We start from the raw sequence: 19,365 nt of genomic DNA, 5'->3' as shown, positions 1-19,365 counted from the left end.
TAAATGCGGATTGCACATTTTCTGTTAGTACAATAAACCTCATTTCAATCCAGAAATATTACTCAGTCCATCAGTTATTAGATATATGAAACTGAAATAGCAAAAACCCAAATTGTTATAAAGAAAAAAGGCTAACATTAATAGGGGTGCCCAAACTTTTTCATATGACTGTATATAATAGTCTAATTTCGTGGTAAAGTTATTAATGTTGTTTGTACAGTATATATAACTGTTTCACTATTTCTCATGGTGCAGAAGACGATCATCTTTTTGCTGCTCCTATATTTGTATATAATTAATATTTAAAGAAATATTGATTTTTATAATTCTGGGTAATACATTGATTCATTCCCTGTATCCTGGTGTGTACTGCCACCTAGTGGCCATTTCCAATTATTTCAATATATTTCTGTATTTTCAAAGATTTTTTTTAATAAATTATATTTTTAAATTATTTCCGGTCTTTAGTGCACTTTTTGTATGTAGGTTTGACAGTTATATGGTGCATAGTCCATCAGGTTTTTACATAGCCCTCCCCTATATATTGACTATGTTATACTATTTCTTAGGGGAGGTAGTGTATTACAAGTATACACAGTGTCTTGCGAAAGTATTCGGCCCCCTTGAATTTTTCAACCTTTTCCCACATTTTAGGCGTCAAACATAAAGATAAAAATGTTAATGTTCTGGTGAAGAATCAACAACAAGTGACACAATTGTGAAGATGAAGGATATTTATTGCTTAATTTAAACTTTTGTAAAAAATAAATAACTGAAAATTGGGGCGTGCAATATTATTCATCCCCTGTAAGTTAATACTTTGTAGCGCCCCCTTTTGCTGTGATTACAGCTGCAGTCTCTTGGGGTCTGTGTCTATCAGTTTTGCACATGGAGAGGCTGAAATTCTTGCCCATTCTTCCTTTGTAAACAGCTGGAGCTGAGTGAAGTTGGATGGGGGCGTTTGTGAACAGCAGTTTTCAGCTCTTTCCACAGATTCTCGATTGGGTTCAGGTCTGGACTGTGACTTGGCCATTCTAACACCTGGATGCGTTTATTTGTGAACCATTCCATTGTAGATTTTGCTTTATTTTTGGGATCATTGTCTTCTTGGAAGACAAATCTCCGTCCCAGTCTCAGGTCTTTTGCAGACTCCAACAGGTTTTCTTCAAAAATGGTCCTGTATTTGGCTCCATCCATCTTCCCATCAATTTTAACCATCTTCCATGTCCCTGCTGAAGAAAAGCAGGCCCAAACCATGAGTCTTCCACCACCATGTTTGACAGTGGGGATGTTGTGTTCAGGGTGATGAGCTGTGTTGCTTTTACGCCAAACATATGGTTTGGCATTGTGCCCAAATAGTGTGATTTTGGTTTCATCTGAGCAGAGCACCTTCTTCCACATGTTCGGTGCCTCCAGGTGGCTTGTGGCAAACTTTAAATGACACTTTTTATGGATATCTTTGAGAAATTGCTTTCTTCTTGCCACTCTTCCATAAAGGCCAGATTTGTGCAGTGTATGACTGATTGTTGTCCTATGGACAGACTCTCCCACCTCAGCTGTAGATCTCTGCAGATCATCCAGAGGGATCATGGGCCTCTTGGCTGCATCTCTGGTCAGTCTTCTCCTTGTGTGAGATGATAGTTTGGATGGACGGCCGGGTCTTGGTAGATTTGCAGTGGTATAATACTCCTTCCATTTCAATATGATCGCTTGCACAGTGCTCCTTGGGATGTTTAAAGTTTTGGAAATCTTTTTGTAACTAAATCTGGCTTTAAACTTCTCCACAACAGTATCATGGACCTACCTGTTGTGTTCCTTGGTCTTCATGATGCTCTCTGTGCTTTACACAGAACCCTGACACTATCACAGAGCAGGGGCATTTATACGGAGGCTTGATTACACACAGGGGCTTATATTTATCATCATCAGTCATTTAGGACAACATTGGATCATTCAGAGATCCTCAATCAACGTCTGGAGTGAGTTTGCTGCACTGAAAGTAAAGGGGATGAATAATATTGCACGCCCCAATTTTCAGTTATTTATTTTTTACAAAAGTTTAAACTGAGCAATAAATTTAGTTCACCTTCACAATTGTGTCACTTGTTGAGTCTTCACCATAAAATTTACATTTTTTTATCTTTATGTTTGAATCCTGAAATGTGGGAAAAGGTTGAAAAATTCAAGGGGCCGAATACTTTCGCAAGGCACTGTATATGTATTTATTCCCACACACACAGTATGATGTCCCCACAGTACATTCCTCCCACACACAGTATAATGTCCCCACAGTACATTCCCCACACACACAGTATGATGTCCTCACAGTACATTCCCCCCACACACAGTATGATGTCCCCACAGTACATTCCTCCCACACACAGTATAATGTCCCCACAGTACATTCCCCCCACACACAGTATAATGTCCTCACAGTACATTCCCCCCACACACAGTATAATGTCCTCACAGTACATTCCCCCCACACACAATATAATGTCCCCACAGTACATTCCTCCCACACACAGTATAATGTCCCCACAGTACATTCCTCCCACATACAGTATAATGTCCCCACAGTACATTCCTTCCACACACAGTATGATGTCCTCACAGTACATTCCCCCCACACACAGTATGATGTCCCCACAGTACATTCCCCCCACACACAGTATAATGTCCTCACAGTACATTCCCCCCACACACAGTATAATGTCCTCACAGTACATTCCCCCCACACACAATATAATGTCCCCACAGTACATTCCTCCCACACACAGTATAATGTCCCCGCAGTACATTCCTCCCACACACAGTATAATGTCCCCACAGTACATTCCTTCCACACACAGGATGATGTCCTCACAGTGCATTCCCCCCACACACAGTATAATATCCCCACAGTCATTCCCCCCACCCATAGTATGATGTCCCCACAGTACATTCCCCCCCACACACAGTATAATGTCCCCACAGTACATTCCCCCTATACACAGTATGATGTCCTCACAGTACATTCCCCCCACACACAATATAATGTCCCCACAGTACATTCCTCCCACACACAGTATAATGTCCCCACAGTACATTCCTCCCACACACAGTATAATGTCCCCACAGTACAATCCTCCCACACACAGGATGATAGGATGATATCCTCACAGTACATTCCCCCCACACACAGTATAATATCCCCACAGTCATTCCCCCCACCCATAGTATGATGTCCCCACAGTACATTCCCCCCACACACAGTATGATGTCCTCACAGTACATTCCTCCCACACACAGTATGATGTCCTCAAAGTACATTCCCCCCACACACAGTATAATGTCCCCACAGTACATTCCTCCCACACACAGTATAATGTCCCCACAGTACATTCCTCCCACACACAGTATAATGTCCCCACAGTACATTCCTCCCGCACACAGTATAATGTCCCCACAGTACATTCCCCCCACACACAGTAAAATGTCCCCACAGTACATTCCTCCCACACACAGTATAATGTCCCCACAGTACATTCCCCCCACACACAGTATAATGTCCCCACAGTACATTCCTCCCACACACAGTATAATATCCCCACAGTACATTCCTCCCACACACTGTATGATGTCCCCACAGTACATTCCCCCCACACACAGTATAATGTCCCCACAGTACATTCCTCCCACACAGTATAATGTCCCCACAGTACATTCCTCCCACACACAGTATAATGTCCCCACAGTACATTCCTCCCACACACAGTATAATGTCCCCACAGTACATTCCTCCCATACACAGTATAATGTCCCCACAGTACATTCCTCCCACACACAGTATAATATCCCCACAGTACATTCCTCCCACACACAGTATAATATCCCCACAGTACATTCCTCCCACACACTGTATGATGTCCCCACAGTACATTCCCCCCACACACAGTATAATGTCCCCACAGTACATTCCTCCCACACACAGTATAATGTCCCCACAGTACATTCCTCCCACACACAGTATAATGTCCCTACAGTACATTCCCCCCACACACAGTATAATGTCCCCACAGTACATTCCTCCTACACACAGTATAATGTCCCCACAGTACATTCCCCCCACACACAGTATGATGTCCCCACAGTACATTCCCCCACACACAGTATAATATCCCCACAGTACATTCCTCCCACACACAGTATGATGTCTTCACAGTCATTCCCCCCACACACAGTATGATGTCCCCACAGTACATTCCTCCCACACAAGAGATTCCTTCTCCTCCACAGCACAGCGCGATTCCACATCAGTGGACATACCCCCCATTTCCACCCTTAGACACCCCCCCCTCACACATACATACTTCTACCAGCACACAGACACACAGCGATGCCCCCTCCCCAAGAGAAATGCTCCCCCTCTCCCACATACCCGTGATATTTTCCGTGTGTTGTACTCCTATGGCACAATGCTCTCATATGGTCACACGTAGGCGCTGCGGTGCTCCGCTCTCTGCTGCGCGGATATACAGATACCTCATTATAATCCACAGAGAATCTCATACAGAGAAGTGGTGTTTATATATGGCTGCGGCCACTCCTGGGGGGGGATACAGGTCCTTGGATACAGGCCTCTACTCCCCGCAATCACTAACCTCAGACCCGCAGACCCTCACATTATAACCACATGTTGCTGGTGACACCCGCAGGTGGATTGGAGGTACTACACCCCTATTATATGCCAACCGTGAAGAGTTTTTAAATAAATCTGTGTATGAATTGTAGTGTGCGTGGCCATATCCTCACCCACAGCCCCCTCTTCTGCGGGACGTCAGCGCTCTCCATACTGGGGGTCTCCATGAGTCAGGGTCTCTGACATTTTACACTGAGTCTCATCTGATGCCCCATAGACTCCCATTATAAAAGCCTGTGGTGCAACCTGCGGAGTCCTGATAATACACATACACAGGTGTAGGGGAGAACCTTCATGGGGGGGTGGGGGGGGGGTCTGTAAATGCTGCAGTGCCAGCAATCATTGGTCTCCAGAGGACGGGGCGAGTGACGTAGCAGAGCTGGACAGTCAGGAATGCTGCAGCTTGTAATCTGCTAGTTTGCAGTGTTGGAGCGGTGCATACGAGGCTATGTGCATATCTGTCCAGCAGGAGGTGGTGACTGCTCGCCCACGCTCCACCATTGTCCTGCTGCCAAGCAGCTTCTTCTCCAGGTCTCTGCAGGACGGGGTTGGTTACATAGCAGAGCCGGATAGTCAGGAATGCTGCAGCTTGTAATCTGCCAGTTTGCAGTGTTGGAGCGGTGTATACGAGGTGATGTGCACATCTGTCCGACAGGAGGTGGTGACCGCTCGCCCACGCTCCACCATTGTCCTGCTGCCCAGCAGCCTCTTCTCATCCATTGAGTCCAGCTGACTATCACAGAACTCCACCAGGGACTGCACCTGATCATGAAGCTCCAGCCCTTTATATCGCCTCCGTGCCAAATGGAAGAATGCCTCAAAGAACGCCTGCAGACACATCCCTGCCAATGGAAAGAGAAGGTAAAGATGGGTCCTGACTGTGAGCCACTGCTGGGAGTAAGTAGCCTGCATGTGTATCTTCACCCCTCTGGCAAGACTGTGCAGCCTGGAAGACAGACTGCTGTACAGCAGATAATACAAGTCTGTTACCTGGAGAGGCAGTCTACTGTACAGCACATGATGATAGTGAGCTAACGAGCTTGTGTCACAGTACAGTGTAATACCTACACGCCATCCAAGAATCAGGAGGCTCCGGATGAACAGACTATAAATAAAAAGGTCAATTCCAAAGATGGCGGATCTCAGAAAAAAGTTCTTATTGTTGCAATAAAATTGCACCCCCATAATAATAGGAGCACGAGTGTCTGCACGGTACTGTGTTGTGCGGCCTCAGTCATGGATCATTGTGCATTTCGTTATGGGACTTTCCTCAAAACATGAGGTTCAGCCAAACACATCATAGATAGATAGATAGATAGATACACACACAGTGAGTACAGAAAGTATTCATACCTCTTTAAAATTCTCACTCTCTGTTTCATTGCAGCCATTTGGTAAATTATCATTAATGTGCACTCTACTTCCCATCCCCCTTCTTGACAGGAAAGAAACCAGAAATGTAGAAATTTTTGCAAATTTATTAAACAAGAAAAACTGAAATATCACATGGTCATAAGTATTCAGCCCCTTTGCTCAGTATTAAGTACAAGCCCCCTCCCTTTTGAGCTAGTACAGCCATGAGTCTTCTTGGGATCTTGGATTTGGGGATCCTCGGCCATTCTTCCTTGCAGATTCTCTCCAGTTCCGTCAGGTTGGATGGTGATTGTTGGTGGACGCCATTTTCAGGTCTCTCCAGAGATGCTCAGTTGGGTTTAGGTCAGGGCTAGCACTGCATAACTTCGATTGAATCGCCTCAAGAGGAGACGGGATAATACTAATCTGCCCTTCAGTTTTGGTTAGTTTTCGGCTTGCTTAGTTTTGGGCGGGTTCTTCTTTACCTCTCTCACCAAGGCTCTTCTCCCATGATTCCTCAGTTTGGCTGGACGGCCAGGTCTAGGAAGAATTCTGGTGGTCCCAAACTTCTTCTATTTAAGGATTATGGTGGCCACTGTGCACTTAGGAACCTTGAGTACTGCAGAAATTCTTCTGTAACCTTGGCCAGATCTGTGCTTTGCCACAATTCTGTCTCTGAGCTCCTTGGGCAGTTCCTTTGACCTCATGATTCTCATTTGGTGTGACATGCAGTGTGAGCTGTGAGGTCATATACACACAGGTGTGCGCCTTTCAAATCAAGTCCTATCAGTTTAATTACACACAGCTGGACTCCAATGAAGGAGTAGAACCATCTCAAGGAGGACCACAAGGAAATGGACAGCGTGGGACTTACATATGAGTGTCTGAGCAAAGGGGCTGAATACTTATGACCATGTGAGATTTCAGTTGTTCTTATTTAATAAATTTGCAAACATTTCTAGTTTCTTTCCTGTCAAGAAGGGGGATGGGGAGCACAGTGTACATTAATGATAATTTACCAAATGGCTGCAATGAAACAAAGTGAGAATTTTAAAAGGGGTCTGAATACTTTCTCTACTAACTGTGTGTGTGTGTATATATATATATATATTATATATATATATATATATATATATATATATATATATATATATATATATATATATATATATATATATATTAGTGATGGCAGCATCATGCTATGGGGGCAGGGACAGGACGACTGGCTGCAATTGAAGGAAAGATGAATGTGGCCAAGTACAGAGATATCCTGGAAGAAAAACCCCTCCAGATGCTCTGGACCTCAGACTTGGCCGAAGGTTCACCTTCCAACAAGACAATGACCCTAAGCACACAGCTAAAATAACAAAGGAGCTGCTTAGAACAACTCTGTGACCATTCCTGACCGGCCCAGCCAGAGCCCTGACCTAAACCCAATTGAGCATCTCTGGAGAGACCTGAAAATGGCGTCCACCAACGTTCACCATCCAACCTGACGGAACTGGAGAGGATCTGCAAGGAAGAATGGCCAAGGATCCCCAAATCCAGGATCCCAAGAAGACTCATGGCTGTACTAGCTCAAAAGGGAGGGTGCCTCTACTTAATACGGAGCACAGGGGCTGAATACTTATGACAATGTGATATTTCAGTTTTTCTTGTTTAATAAATTTGCAAACATTTCTACATTTGTTTTTTCTGACAAGATGGGGGATGGGGTGCAGAGTGCACATTAAATTTTAATCCAATTAATTTTTATTGAAAACACGGCAGATACTAAATCATACATGGTAAATGAAGATCACATTTGTCAACTGCCCGCACATGAGGGCTCCATACATTAGCATACTCCAAGACAATCCGGTTACAATTCCTCTGCCTTACACTTTAACCACACAACAACATGGGGGGGGAGGAAAGATGGGGACTTCATTCAAGTAAGGGGGAACAAGAACAAAGGGGGGAGGAGAAGAAGGTAGGGTTGGGGGGACTGGGAGGGGGGGTTAGTAAGGGTAGAGGGTTAGATGCCTGCGTGCCTTACCAACCCCAGTCCACCAACCGGGGCCATCAACTCCTCCTAGACCTTTCTCATAACCTGCTGCCTCAGTCAGGGTCTCAACACTTTAGCCCCGTGGCTAGCCGAGCGAGGGCTATGATTCCATCGGCTCTATCTCAACTAGGTGCTCTTTGCCTGGGGAATAGTTGTGTAATAGGTGTTGCATGGCTGGATGACAACCAGGGTTCCCATATTTTAAAGGATTCTAGTTTTTTGTTTTAGGGAGTGGGCAAGGCATATTCATATTGGCATTGTTGGTCGATCCTATTATATAACTTCCCTCCAGAGGGAGCTTCAGTGGCCTTCCACGAATGGCTCAGACACTAGTGGTCTGGCAGCTATTAGAATTTGCACAATCAGTCCCCTAAAATTCTGCGGGTACGAGTCTATGCCCAAATTCAGAACTGCCAGCCCTGGGTTGGGGTTGGCGTGCACACCTGTCATTTCACTAATGAGTCTGAAAACTGCTATCCAAAAAGGTTGGACCCTCGGACAGTGCCACCAACAGTGTCCCAGTGATCCCCTCTGGAGGCAGCCCTTCCAACAGAGCGGTGAGTAGTTGGGGACGTAATGCACCAATTTTGCCGGCGTAAGGTACCTTTTTCAGCTGTTCCAAAAGGTTAATGCATTTTGAGGATTTTCGCACCCACTGTGTCGCAGTATGCCACGCCGAGGGGGAGGTGTTAATGCCTAAATCTGATTCCCATTTAGTCATGTATGGGAGCTTTTGCTCGTCAGAGCGGTCGCTCAACCATTTGTTGGTCAAAGAGATTCCCGGTTGCTCGATAGTTTTTTAAACAATAGCGCCTTAACAGTGGGTAAGGTCGGGTTTGATCCCGGGGGGAATTTCGTGCTTAGAAAATGGCGAATCTGCAGGTGTTGATAAAAACACCCCTTTAGAGAGGGGTGCTCCCGAAGTATATCGTTGAAGGGCCTAATATCTGCACCATCGTAAAGGTCTGCCAAAACTCAAAAACCCGCCGCCTCCCATCTACTCAAATTTGTATATGGAATGTGGGATTCTAATGCTCTGAGCGAAATTTCTGACAGCGGGACCTGGATCTTAGGGATCATCTCACTGCGCCATATGGCTATCGATGCTGTCACAGTAGGGAGACACAGGGTGGAGCTAGTACGTTTTAGATATTCCACCTCCATCAGTTTCCTCGTCAAACCCTGGTCTTGTCAGAGAGTTCTCAAGGTGAACCCCAGAGTGCACATTAATGAGAAAAAAAATACCAAATGGCTGCAATGACACAGAGGAGAAAATGTAAAGGGGTCTGAATACTTTCTGTACACACTGTATATAATTTAATATTATTCCTTTTCCTCTTTACTTTTCCATTGCTTTTGAGAGGAAGGTGGAGAAATGTGTGAGGGAGGTGGGAGGAAGGTGGAAGAACGTGCGAGGAAGGTGGGAGGAAGGTGGAAGAACGTGAGAGGAAGGTGGGAGGAAGGTGGAAGAACATGAGAGGAAGGTGGGAGGAAGGTGGAAGAACTTGCGAGGAAGGTGGGAGGAAGGTGGAAGAACGTGAGAGGAAGGTGGGAGGAAGGTGGAAGAACTTGCGAGGAAGGTGGAAGACCGTGCGAGGAAGGTGGAGGAACGTGGGAGGAAGGTGGAGGAACGTGGGAGGAAGGTGGTGGAACGTGGGAGGAAGGTGGAGGAACGTGGGAGGAAGGTGGAGGAACGTGGCAGGAAGGTGTAGAAACGTGCGAGGAAGGTGGGAGGAAGGTGGAAGAACGTGCGAGGAAGGTGGGAGGAAGGTGGAAGAACGTGAGAGGAAGGTGAGAGGAAGGTGGAAGAACGTGAGAGGAAGGTGAGAGGAAGGTGGGAGGAAGGTGGGAGGAAGGTGGGAGGAAGGTGGAGGAAGGTGGAAGGAAGGTGGGAGGAAGGTGGGAGGAAGGTGGGAGGAAGGTGGGAGGAAGGTGGGAGGAAGGTGGGAGGAAGGTGGGAGGAAGGTGGGAGGAAGGTGGGAGGAAGGTGGGAGGAAGGTGGAAGAACGTGCGAGGAAGGTGGGAGGAAGGTGGAAGAACGTGAGAGGAAGGTGAGAGGAAGGTGGGAGGAAGGTGGAGGAAGGTGGAGGAAGGTGGAAGGAAGGTGGGAGGAAGGTGGGAGGAAGGTGGGAGGAAGGTGGGAGGAAGGTGGGAGGAAGGTGGAGGAAGGTGGAGGAAGGTGGGAGGAAGGTGGGAGGAAGGTGGAGGAAGGTGGAGGAAGGTGGAAGGTGGAGGAACGTGGGAGGAAGGTGGAGGAACGTGGGAGGAAGGTGAAGAAACGTGTGAGGAAGGTGGGAGGAAGGTGGAAGAACGTGCGAGGAAGGTGGGAGGAAGATGGAAGAACGTGCGAGGAAGGTGGGAGAACGTGGGAGGAAGGTGGAGGAACGTGGGAGGAAGGTGGAGGAACGTGGGAGGAAGGTGGAGGAACGTGGGAGGAAGGTGGAGGAACGTGTGAGGAAGGTGGAGGAACGTGTGAGGAAGGTGGGAGGAAGGTGGAAGAATGTGCGAGGAAGATGGAAGAACGTGCGAGGAAGGTGGGGGGAATGTGGGAGGAAGGTGGAGGAACGTGGGAGGAAGGTGGAGGAACGTGGGAGGAAGGTGGAGAAACGTGTGAGGAAGGTGGGAGGAAGGTGGAAGAACGTGCGAGGAAGGTGGGAGGAAGATGGAAGAACGTGCGAGGAAGGTGGAGGAAGGTTGGGGAACGTGGGAGGAAGGTGGAGGAACGTGGGAGGAAGGTGGAGGAAGGTGGAGGAAGGTGGGAGGAAGGTGGAGTAACGTGGGAGGAAGGTGAAGAACGTGAGACCAGTATTACATCAACTAGAAAAAGAACATTTCTACAGGACTGAATGTGACCTGGTCAGCGATGGGGGACACAGTGATATCAGTGATGGGGAACGGGGTGAGGTCAGTGATGGGGGACACAGTGGTATCAGTGATGGGGGACATGGTGATGTCCATGAGACTGATGGTAATGTCTTGTTTCCAGAACTTGCTTAGCATTAGAAAATGAAAATAGTAATGTAATCAATCACGACAACCAGACACTAAATATCGCTAACCGCAAATTATATCCAAAAGAATGGAGTATGACCCACCTCTCACTATATAGCGGAAGAGGATATAATGTTACAGCCGTTCAGCCTGACGTCAGCAATCCATCCTTAGGCTGTATGCGCACACTGCAGAAAATATCTGCACCTCAGAACTGCACCTTGTGGCAGAAAAAACGCATGCGTTTTTGTCGCATTTTAGTGTGTTTTTTTAATATTGTCAATGACAAAACGCAGAAAAGAATTGACGTACGACTTCTTTGCTGCATCAGAAAACTGCAGGCAAAAAAGAAGCAACATGTGCACAGCCTTTCTGAAATCTGCATGCCGTTTAGGGCCACAAACTGCACCCAAAAATGTGGGAAAAAAAGCTGAAAAAAAAAAAAAAGCACAGGGCCTTATGGGAAAGGAAGGTTTTACCGGAGGAGTCCAACAAATGTGATTATTAGAGAATCCAATAAGGCCAGTAAGGCTAGTAGGCTGGTAAGGCTGATAAGACTAGTAAGCTGGTAAGGCTGATAAGACTAGTAGGCTGGTAAGGCTGATAAGACTAGTAGGCCAGTAAGGCTGATAAGACTAGTAGGCCGGTAAGGCTGATAAGACTAGTAGGCCGGTAAGGCTGATAAGACTAGTAGGCCGATAAGGCTGATAAGACTAGTAGGCCGGTAAGGCTGATAAGATTAGTAGGCCGGTAAGGCTGATAAGACTAGTAGGCCGGTAAGGCTGATAAGACTAGTAGGCTGGTAAGGCTGATAAGACTAGTAGGCCGATAAGGCTGATAAGACTAGTAGGCCGATAAGGCTGATAAGACTAGTAGGCCGATAAGGCTGATAAGACTAGTAGGCCGATAAGGCTGATAAGACTAGTAGGCCTGTAAGGCTGATAAGACTAGTAGGCTGGTAAGGCTGATAAGACTAGTAGGCCGATAAGGCTGATAAGACTAGTAGGCCGATAAGGCTGATAAGACTAGTAGGCCTAGTAGGCCAGTAAGCTGATAAGACTAGTAGGCCGGTAAGGCTGATAAGACTAGTAAGCTGGTAAGGCTGATAAGACTAGTAGGCCGATAAGGCTGATAAGACTAGTAGGCCGATAAGGCTGATAAGACTAGTAGGCCGGTAAGGCTGATAAGACTAGTAAGCTGGTAAGGCTGATAAGACTAGTAGGCCGATAAGGCTGATAAGACTAGTAGGCCGGTAAGGGGTGCTTCACACATAGCGACAGCGACAACGACGTCGCTGTTACGTCACCATTTTCTGTGACGTAACAGCGACCTGGTAAGTCGCTGTTATGATCGCTGCTTAGCTGTCAAACACAGCGACGCAGCAGCGATCATAACATCGCTACATGTGCAAAGAGCAGGGAGCCGCGCACACTGCTTAGCGCTGGCTCCTTTCTCTCCTAGCTACAGTACACATCGGGTTAATTAACCCGATGTGTACAGCAGCTACATGTGCAGAGAGCTGGAGCCGGCAGCACAGGCAGCGCGAGAGCTGTGGAGGCTGGTAACTAAGGTAAATATCGGGTAACCACCTTGGTTACCCGAGGTTTACCCTGGTTACAGCTTACCGCAGCTGCCAGATGCCGGCTCCTGCTCCCTGCTCGCTTCATTTCGTCGCTCTCTTCGCTGTCACACACAGCGATCTGTGTCACAGCGGGAGAGCGCCTTTGAAGAAAACGAACCAGGGCTGTGTGTAACGAGCAGCGATCTCGCAGCAGGGGCCAGATCGCTGCTCAGTGTCACACACAGCGAGATCGCTAATGAGGTCACTGTTGCGTCACCAAAACCGTGCCGTAGCAGCGATTTCGGTAGCGATCTCGCTATGTGTGCAGCACCCCTAAGGCTGATAAGACTAGTAGGCCAGTAAAGCTGATAAGACTAGTAGGCCGGTAAGGCTGATAAGACTAGTAGGCCGGTAAGGCTGATAAGACTAGTAGGCCGGTAAGGCTGATAAGACTAGTAGGCCGGTAAGGCTGATAAGACTAGTAGGCCGGTAAGGCTGATAAGACTAGTAGGCCGGTAAGGCTGATAAGACTAGTAAGCTGGTAAGGCTGACAAGACTAGTAGGCCGGTAAGGCTGATAAGACTAGAGGCCGGTAAGGCTGATAAGACTAGTAGGCCAGTAAAGCTGATAAGACTAGTAGGCCGGTAAGGCTGACAAGACTAGTAGGCCAGTAAAGCTGATAAGACTAGTAGGCCAGTAAGGCTGATAAGACTAGTAGGCCAGTAAGGCTGATAAGACTAGTAAGCTGGTAAGGCTGACAAGACTAGTAGGCCTATAAGGCTGATAAGACTAGTAGGCCAGTAAAGCTGATAAGACTAGTAGGCCGGTAAGGCTGACAAGACTAGTAGGCCAGTAAGGCTGATAAGACTAGTAGGCCGGTAAGGCTGATAAGACTAGTAGGCTGGTAAGGCTGATAAGACTAGTAGGCCAGTAAAGCTGATGAGACTAGTAGGCCGGTAAGGCTGATAAGACTAGTAGGCCAGTAAAGCTGATAAGACTAGTAGGCCAGTAAGGCTGATAAGACTAGTAGGCCAGTAAAGCTGATAAGACTAGTAGGCCGGTAAGGCTGATAAGACTAGTAGGCCGGTAAGGCTGATAAGACTAGTAGGCCAGTAAAGCTGATAAGACTAGTAGGTCGGTAAGGCTGATAAGACTAGTAGGCCAGTAAAGCTGATAAGACTAGTAGGCCAGTAAGGCTGATAAGACTAGTAGGCCAGTAAAGCTGATAAGACTAGTAAGCTGGTAAGGCTGATAAGACTAGTAGGCCGGTAAGGCTGATAAGACTAGTAAGCTGGTAAGGCTGATAAGACTAGTAGGCTGGTAAAGCTGATAAGGCCGGTATCCGGAAATCCACGAGGAATGACCGATCACACCGACATTTTATATCCTGATTATAAGGAGGAATCTGCGCTAAAAAGCGATGGAAACGTAAAGAGGAAAAGGAAGAATTGTCTATCTATCTATAATGTGATTGGCTGCACCATGTTTTCAGGAAAGTCCCATAATGCAATGCACAATGATCCAGTGAATGAGGCCGCACAACTCCAGAAACGCGTGGACGCTCATGTCCCATTATTATGGGGGTTCATAATATTGCAACAATAAGGGCTTTCTTCTGAGATCCGTCATCTTTGTATTCGGCCCGCGGTCTCTGGCCGGAGTCTCCCTCTGGTCACTTGCTGCAGCTTTAATGCCTTTATTCATTCATATACATCATATACATGATAAAATGAATGGGAGTAGGTTGTTGTGATCTATAGGGGAATCCTGGGGCAGTAACCTACAGGGGGGAATCCTGGGGAAGGAACCTACAGGGGGGGGGGGAATCCTGGGGCAGGAATGTATAGGGGAAATCCTGGGGTGGAAACCTACTGGGGGAATCCTGAGGCGGTAACCTACAGGGGTGTAATCCTGGGGCAGGAACCTACAGGGGGGGAATCCTGGGGCAGGAATCTACAAGGGTGGAATCCTGGGGCAGTAACCTACAGGGGTGGAATCCTGGGGCAGTAACCTACAGGGGTGGAATCCTGGGGCAGGAACCTACAGGGGTGGAATCCTGGGGCAGGAACCTACAGGGGAAAATCCTGGGGCAGGAACCTACAGGGGGGGAATCCTGGGGCAGGAATGTATAGGGGAAATCCTGGGGTGGAAACCTACTGGGGGAATCCTGAGGCGGTAACCTACAGGGGTGGAATCCTGGGGCAGGAACCTACAGGGGGGGAATCCTGGGGCAGGAATCTACAAGGGTGGAATCCTGGGGCAGTAACCTACAGGGGTGGAATCCTGGGGCAGGAACCTACAGGGGAAAATCCTGGGGCAGGAACCTACAGGGGGGGAATCCTGGGGCAGGAATGTATAGGTGGAATCCTGGGGCAGGAACCTATAGGGGGGAATCCTGGGGCAGGAACCTACAGGGGGGGAATCCTGGGGCAGGAACCTACAGGGGGGGAATCCTGGGGCAGGAACCTACAGGGGGGAATCCTGGTGCAGGAACCTACAAGGGGGAATCTGCGCTAAAAAGCGATGGAAACGTAAAGAGGAAAAGGAAGAATGGTCTATCTATCTATGCTGTGATTGGCTGCACCATGTTTTCAGGAAAGTCCCATAATGCAATGCACAATGATCCAGTGAATGAGGCTGCACAACTCCAGAAACGCGTGGACGCTCATGTCCCATTATTATGGGGGTTCATAATATTGCAACAATAAGGGCTTTCTTCTGAGATCCGTCATCTTTGTATTCGGCCCGCGGTCTCTGGCCGGAGTCTCCCTCTGGTCACTTGCTGCAGCTTTAATGCCTTTATTCATTCATATACATCATATACATGATAAAATGAATGGGAGTAGGTGGCTGTAATCTATAGGGGAATCCTGGGGCAGTAACCTACAGGGGGGAATCCTGGGGAAGGAACCTAGGGGGGGGGGGGGGGGGAATCCTGGGGCAGGAATGTATAGGGGGAAATCCTGGGGTGGAAACCTACTGGGGGAATCCTGAGGCGGTAACCTACAGGGGGGAATCCTGGGGCAGGAACCTACAGGGGAGAATCCTGGGGCAGGAATGTATAGGGAGAATCCTGGGGCAGGACCCTATAGGGGGGGAATCCTGGGGAAGGAACCTACAGGGGGGGAATCCTGGGGCCAGGAACCTACGGGGGGGGGGGGGAATCCTGGGGCGGGAGCCTACAGGGGGGGGGAATCCTGGGGCGGGAGCCTACAGGGGGGGGGGATCCTGGGGAAGGAATGTATAGGGGGAATCCTGGGGTGGGAACGTACTGAGGGAAACCTGAGGTGGGAAATTACAGGGGGGGGGGATTCTGGGCAGAAAGCTACAGGGGGGGAATCCTAGGGCAGAAATGTATAGAGGGAACACTAGGGCAGGAACCTACGGGGGGGGGGGGGGGAATCCTGGGGCGGGAGCCTGCGGGGAGGGATCCTGGGGCGGGAGCCTACGGGAGGGATCCTGGGGAAGGAATGTATAGGGGGAATCCTGGGGTGGGAACCTGCTGGGGGAAATCGTGGGGCAGGAACCTACAGGGGGAATCCCGGGGCGGGAGCCTACGGGGGGGGGGGATCCTGGGGAAGGAATGTAAAGGGGGAATCCTGGGGTGGGAACCTACTGGGGGAATCCTGGGGCAGGAATGTATAGGGGGAATCCTGGGGCAGGAACCTACAGGGGGGAATCCTGGGCAAGAATCTACAGGGGGGAATCCTGGGGTGGGAACCTACTGGGGAATCCTGGGGCAGGAATGTATAGGGGGGATCCTGGGGCAGGAACCTACAGGGGGGAATCCTGGGCAAGAATCTACAGGGGGGAATCCTGGGGCAGGAACCTATAGGGGGAATCCTGAGTCAGAGATCTAGTATCTCCTGGGGAATCCTGGGACAAGGGTTGGGATCTCTAATCCATGGGGGGTCCTGGTGCATCGGAGGAGCAGCACCTCCTGGCACTGGCCATTTACCATGTGAAGACATGATGTAGACGCCTTACATGAGCCCCTCCCACGCAGGCTATTACCTGACTCGCGGCGCTCCAGGCCGCTCCACCGCCGTGTTATATCGATGTACAGGATGTCTCCAGCCGCGGTTGAGAAGCTCCCGCCGCTCAGCTTACAGCTCCTGCAGAGAGAACAGACAGTCACCACAATCTGACCGCTGGTGGCGCCATCCACCACACGTGACCTCTGCAGGCGACCCCGCCACGGGCTGTGTGTGGACTGTCAGGACACATGGATATTGATAGATTAGCAGATGGTCAATCTCGACCTGAAGGTAAGTGATGCACCGCCAAACCCTGCGACAAAAGCTCCATCATTCCAGAAAAGCGTCGTCTGAAGACCCCCGGCCCCACATGTCTAAAGATCACTATTATAATGGCGACCCCCCAACACCCGAACATGAAGCTTCATTCACAAATTATGTAATTCCTCAACTTTTCCAGATCTCCGCTTGCTGCCAGTGAATAGGAACATTCTGCTCCCAGCGAAAACTATACAGACGTCACCGCCACGTGGACAGGCGGCGCTCAGCCGGGAAGAAGGGCCAGCGGCAAAAAGGACGACGCTCAGTCACTGCCGTCTATACACGGAGCGATGATGGTGAGGGGGCTGTGCCCAATCCGGAGGGTGTGTCCAAGAGCGCAGTCTGTGCACGCGGAGTGACGCGAGCGCATGGGGCGCCAAGTGCTGATGGGGAGGGGGCCGTGCCCGATCCGGAGGGTGTGTCCGAGAGCGCAATCTATGCACACGGAGTGACGCGAGCGCATGGGGCGCCAAGTGCTGATGGGGAGGGGGCCGTGCCCGATCCAGAGGGTGTGTCAGAGAGCGCAATCTGTGCACGCGAGGCAACGCAAGCGCACATAACCTTGCCGATTCACTGGGTCACCCACCTTATGAAGGTTCGGAACCCTGTTGGCCCCATCCTCATGGATCCCTTCACTCCCAGGAATCGGATGAACAGGGTAGTGACCCGCTCCAGGACCCGGAGGTGGCTGAACTTCCTGGCATACTTGGGGTACACTTGCTTCAGGCAAAGCGGGGGTGGGGAACGCTTGTCCGGGCTCTTCATTGTTTCGGTGTCATCAGGAGGTCCAGTGAGAAATTCTGTCGCTGTGTCTGAAGATGGAGACCTAAAGAAGCACAGATCCCAAAGTCACAGCCGCCCTGATCCACAGACAGAGCCGTCCACCCCCAGCCTGCCATGTATTGCTCAGAGGAGCAGTGCCACAGCAGAGGCAGCCATTGTGGAGACACGAGGGTCAGTGGGTGCTCTCCTGTGGAGACACGAGGGTCAGTGAGTGCTCTCCTGTGGAGACACGAGGGTCAGTGGGTGCTCTCCTGTGGAGACACGAGGGTCAGGGAGTGCTCTCCTGTGGAGACACGAGGGTCAGTGGGTGCTCTCCTGTGGAGACACGAGGGTCAGTGGGTGCTCTCCTGTGGAGACACGAGGGTCAGTGGGTGCTCTCCTGTGGAGACACGAGGGTCAGTGGGTGCTCTCCTGTGGAGACACGAGGGTCAGTGGGTGCTCTCCTGTGGAGACACGAGGGTCAGTGGGTGCTCTCCTGTGGAGACACGAGGGTCAGTGGGTGCTCTCCTGTGGAGACACGAGGGTCAGTGGGTGCTCTCCTGTGGAGACACGAGGGTCAGTGGGTGCTCTCCTGTGGAGACAAGAGGGTCAGTGAGTGCTCTCCTGTGGAGACACGAGGGTCAGTGGGTGCTCTCCTGTGGAGACACGAGGGTCAGTGGGTGCTCTCCTGTGGAGACACGAGGGTCAGTGGGTGCTCTCATCTGCTGACCTGGCTCTTTATAAAGACCGCATGGATCAGGGCTCATCCCACTGAACGCTCGTACTCCTTCCCTGTGGGCAGAACACTACAGACACCACAGGGTGCAGGAACCACAGATTAGTAAGACCAACAGGGAAAAACAAATCGTACATTCTCAGCAAGACACAAGATGGTACAAGTAACAGAGTCTCCTCCTTCCGCTGGCCCACCAGGTATTAGAACCTTCAGGGCTTCCAGGGCCGCTATCCCAGCCAGCAGCACCCCGCTATTGGTGAGCACCCACTGAGAGGAGATATCGGCAAACTTATGAAACTGCCCGAGCACAACGAGGTATAAAGCCAGGAGACTGGATTGGCTGCGCCTGGGTTCTCTAGTGAATTTATGGGCTCAGTGTTGGGCAGTGACGCAGATCTGTGCTCCTCATGCTGGAACCGTGGATCCTAGGCTGAAGTCCTTTACAATCACCGGTGAAAGGAGCAAGGCCATTTTTTTTAAGCATTACATTTTTATTAGAATATAAAATCATATATTACATCACATATGTTTGAACCTGGACTCAGTCCCGTACGAGCTCTGGACAGTGATGGTGATGTCCTCACAGTCACCAAAAGCAAAATAGCGAGTTACTGGAGAAATCCTGAGTGTCCGTCACTGGTCGAGATTACAGCACTGGTCAATGACAACTGTCTGTCCGAGAAGATAATCGCCTCTTCCACTAACAAGACATCACTATTCCTCAAAAACTGGGATAGCTGGCTATCCTCCAGATTAAATACTGTGGATGTGGAGATATGACATTAGTGGTAACACACGGGTACAATATGATGTCATTACCCCTCCCCCACACACACACGGGTACAATATGATGTCATCACTCCTCCCCCACACACACGGGTAAAATCTGATGTCATCACTCCTCACACACACACACACACACACGCACACGCACAC

The 19,365-nt window shown here is 49.4% G+C and overlaps 1 protein-coding gene across 2 annotated transcripts in view; it reads right to left on the bottom strand.

The window, feature by feature from the left end:
• Positions 1–4,382: 4,382 nt before the first annotated feature.
• Positions 4,383–19,365, bottom strand: part of TTLL11 (tubulin tyrosine ligase like 11) — a 33,925-nt gene continuing 18,942 nt past the window's right edge. For both annotated transcript variants that reach the window (XM_075331858.1, XM_075331859.1), the window contains exons 7-9: positions 17,518–17,757; positions 16,648–16,748; positions 4,383–5,523 (exon numbers count right to left, since the gene is read on the bottom strand). In XM_075331858.1, coding sequence (XP_075187973.1) covers positions 5,255–5,523; positions 16,648–16,748; positions 17,518–17,757 — 610 coding nt within the window. In that variant the 3' untranslated portion in view covers positions 4,383–5,254. The remainder of the gene's footprint in view (positions 5,524–16,647; positions 16,749–17,517; positions 17,758–19,365) is intronic.

Source organism: Anomaloglossus baeobatrachus (genome assembly GCF_048569485.1).
Source record: "Anomaloglossus baeobatrachus isolate aAnoBae1 chromosome 9 unlocalized genomic scaffold, aAnoBae1.hap1 SUPER_9_unloc_1, whole genome shotgun sequence".
Lineage (NCBI taxonomy): Eukaryota > Metazoa > Chordata > Amphibia > Anura > Aromobatidae > Anomaloglossus > Anomaloglossus baeobatrachus.
This window is presented reverse-complemented; position numbering and strand designations above follow the sequence as displayed.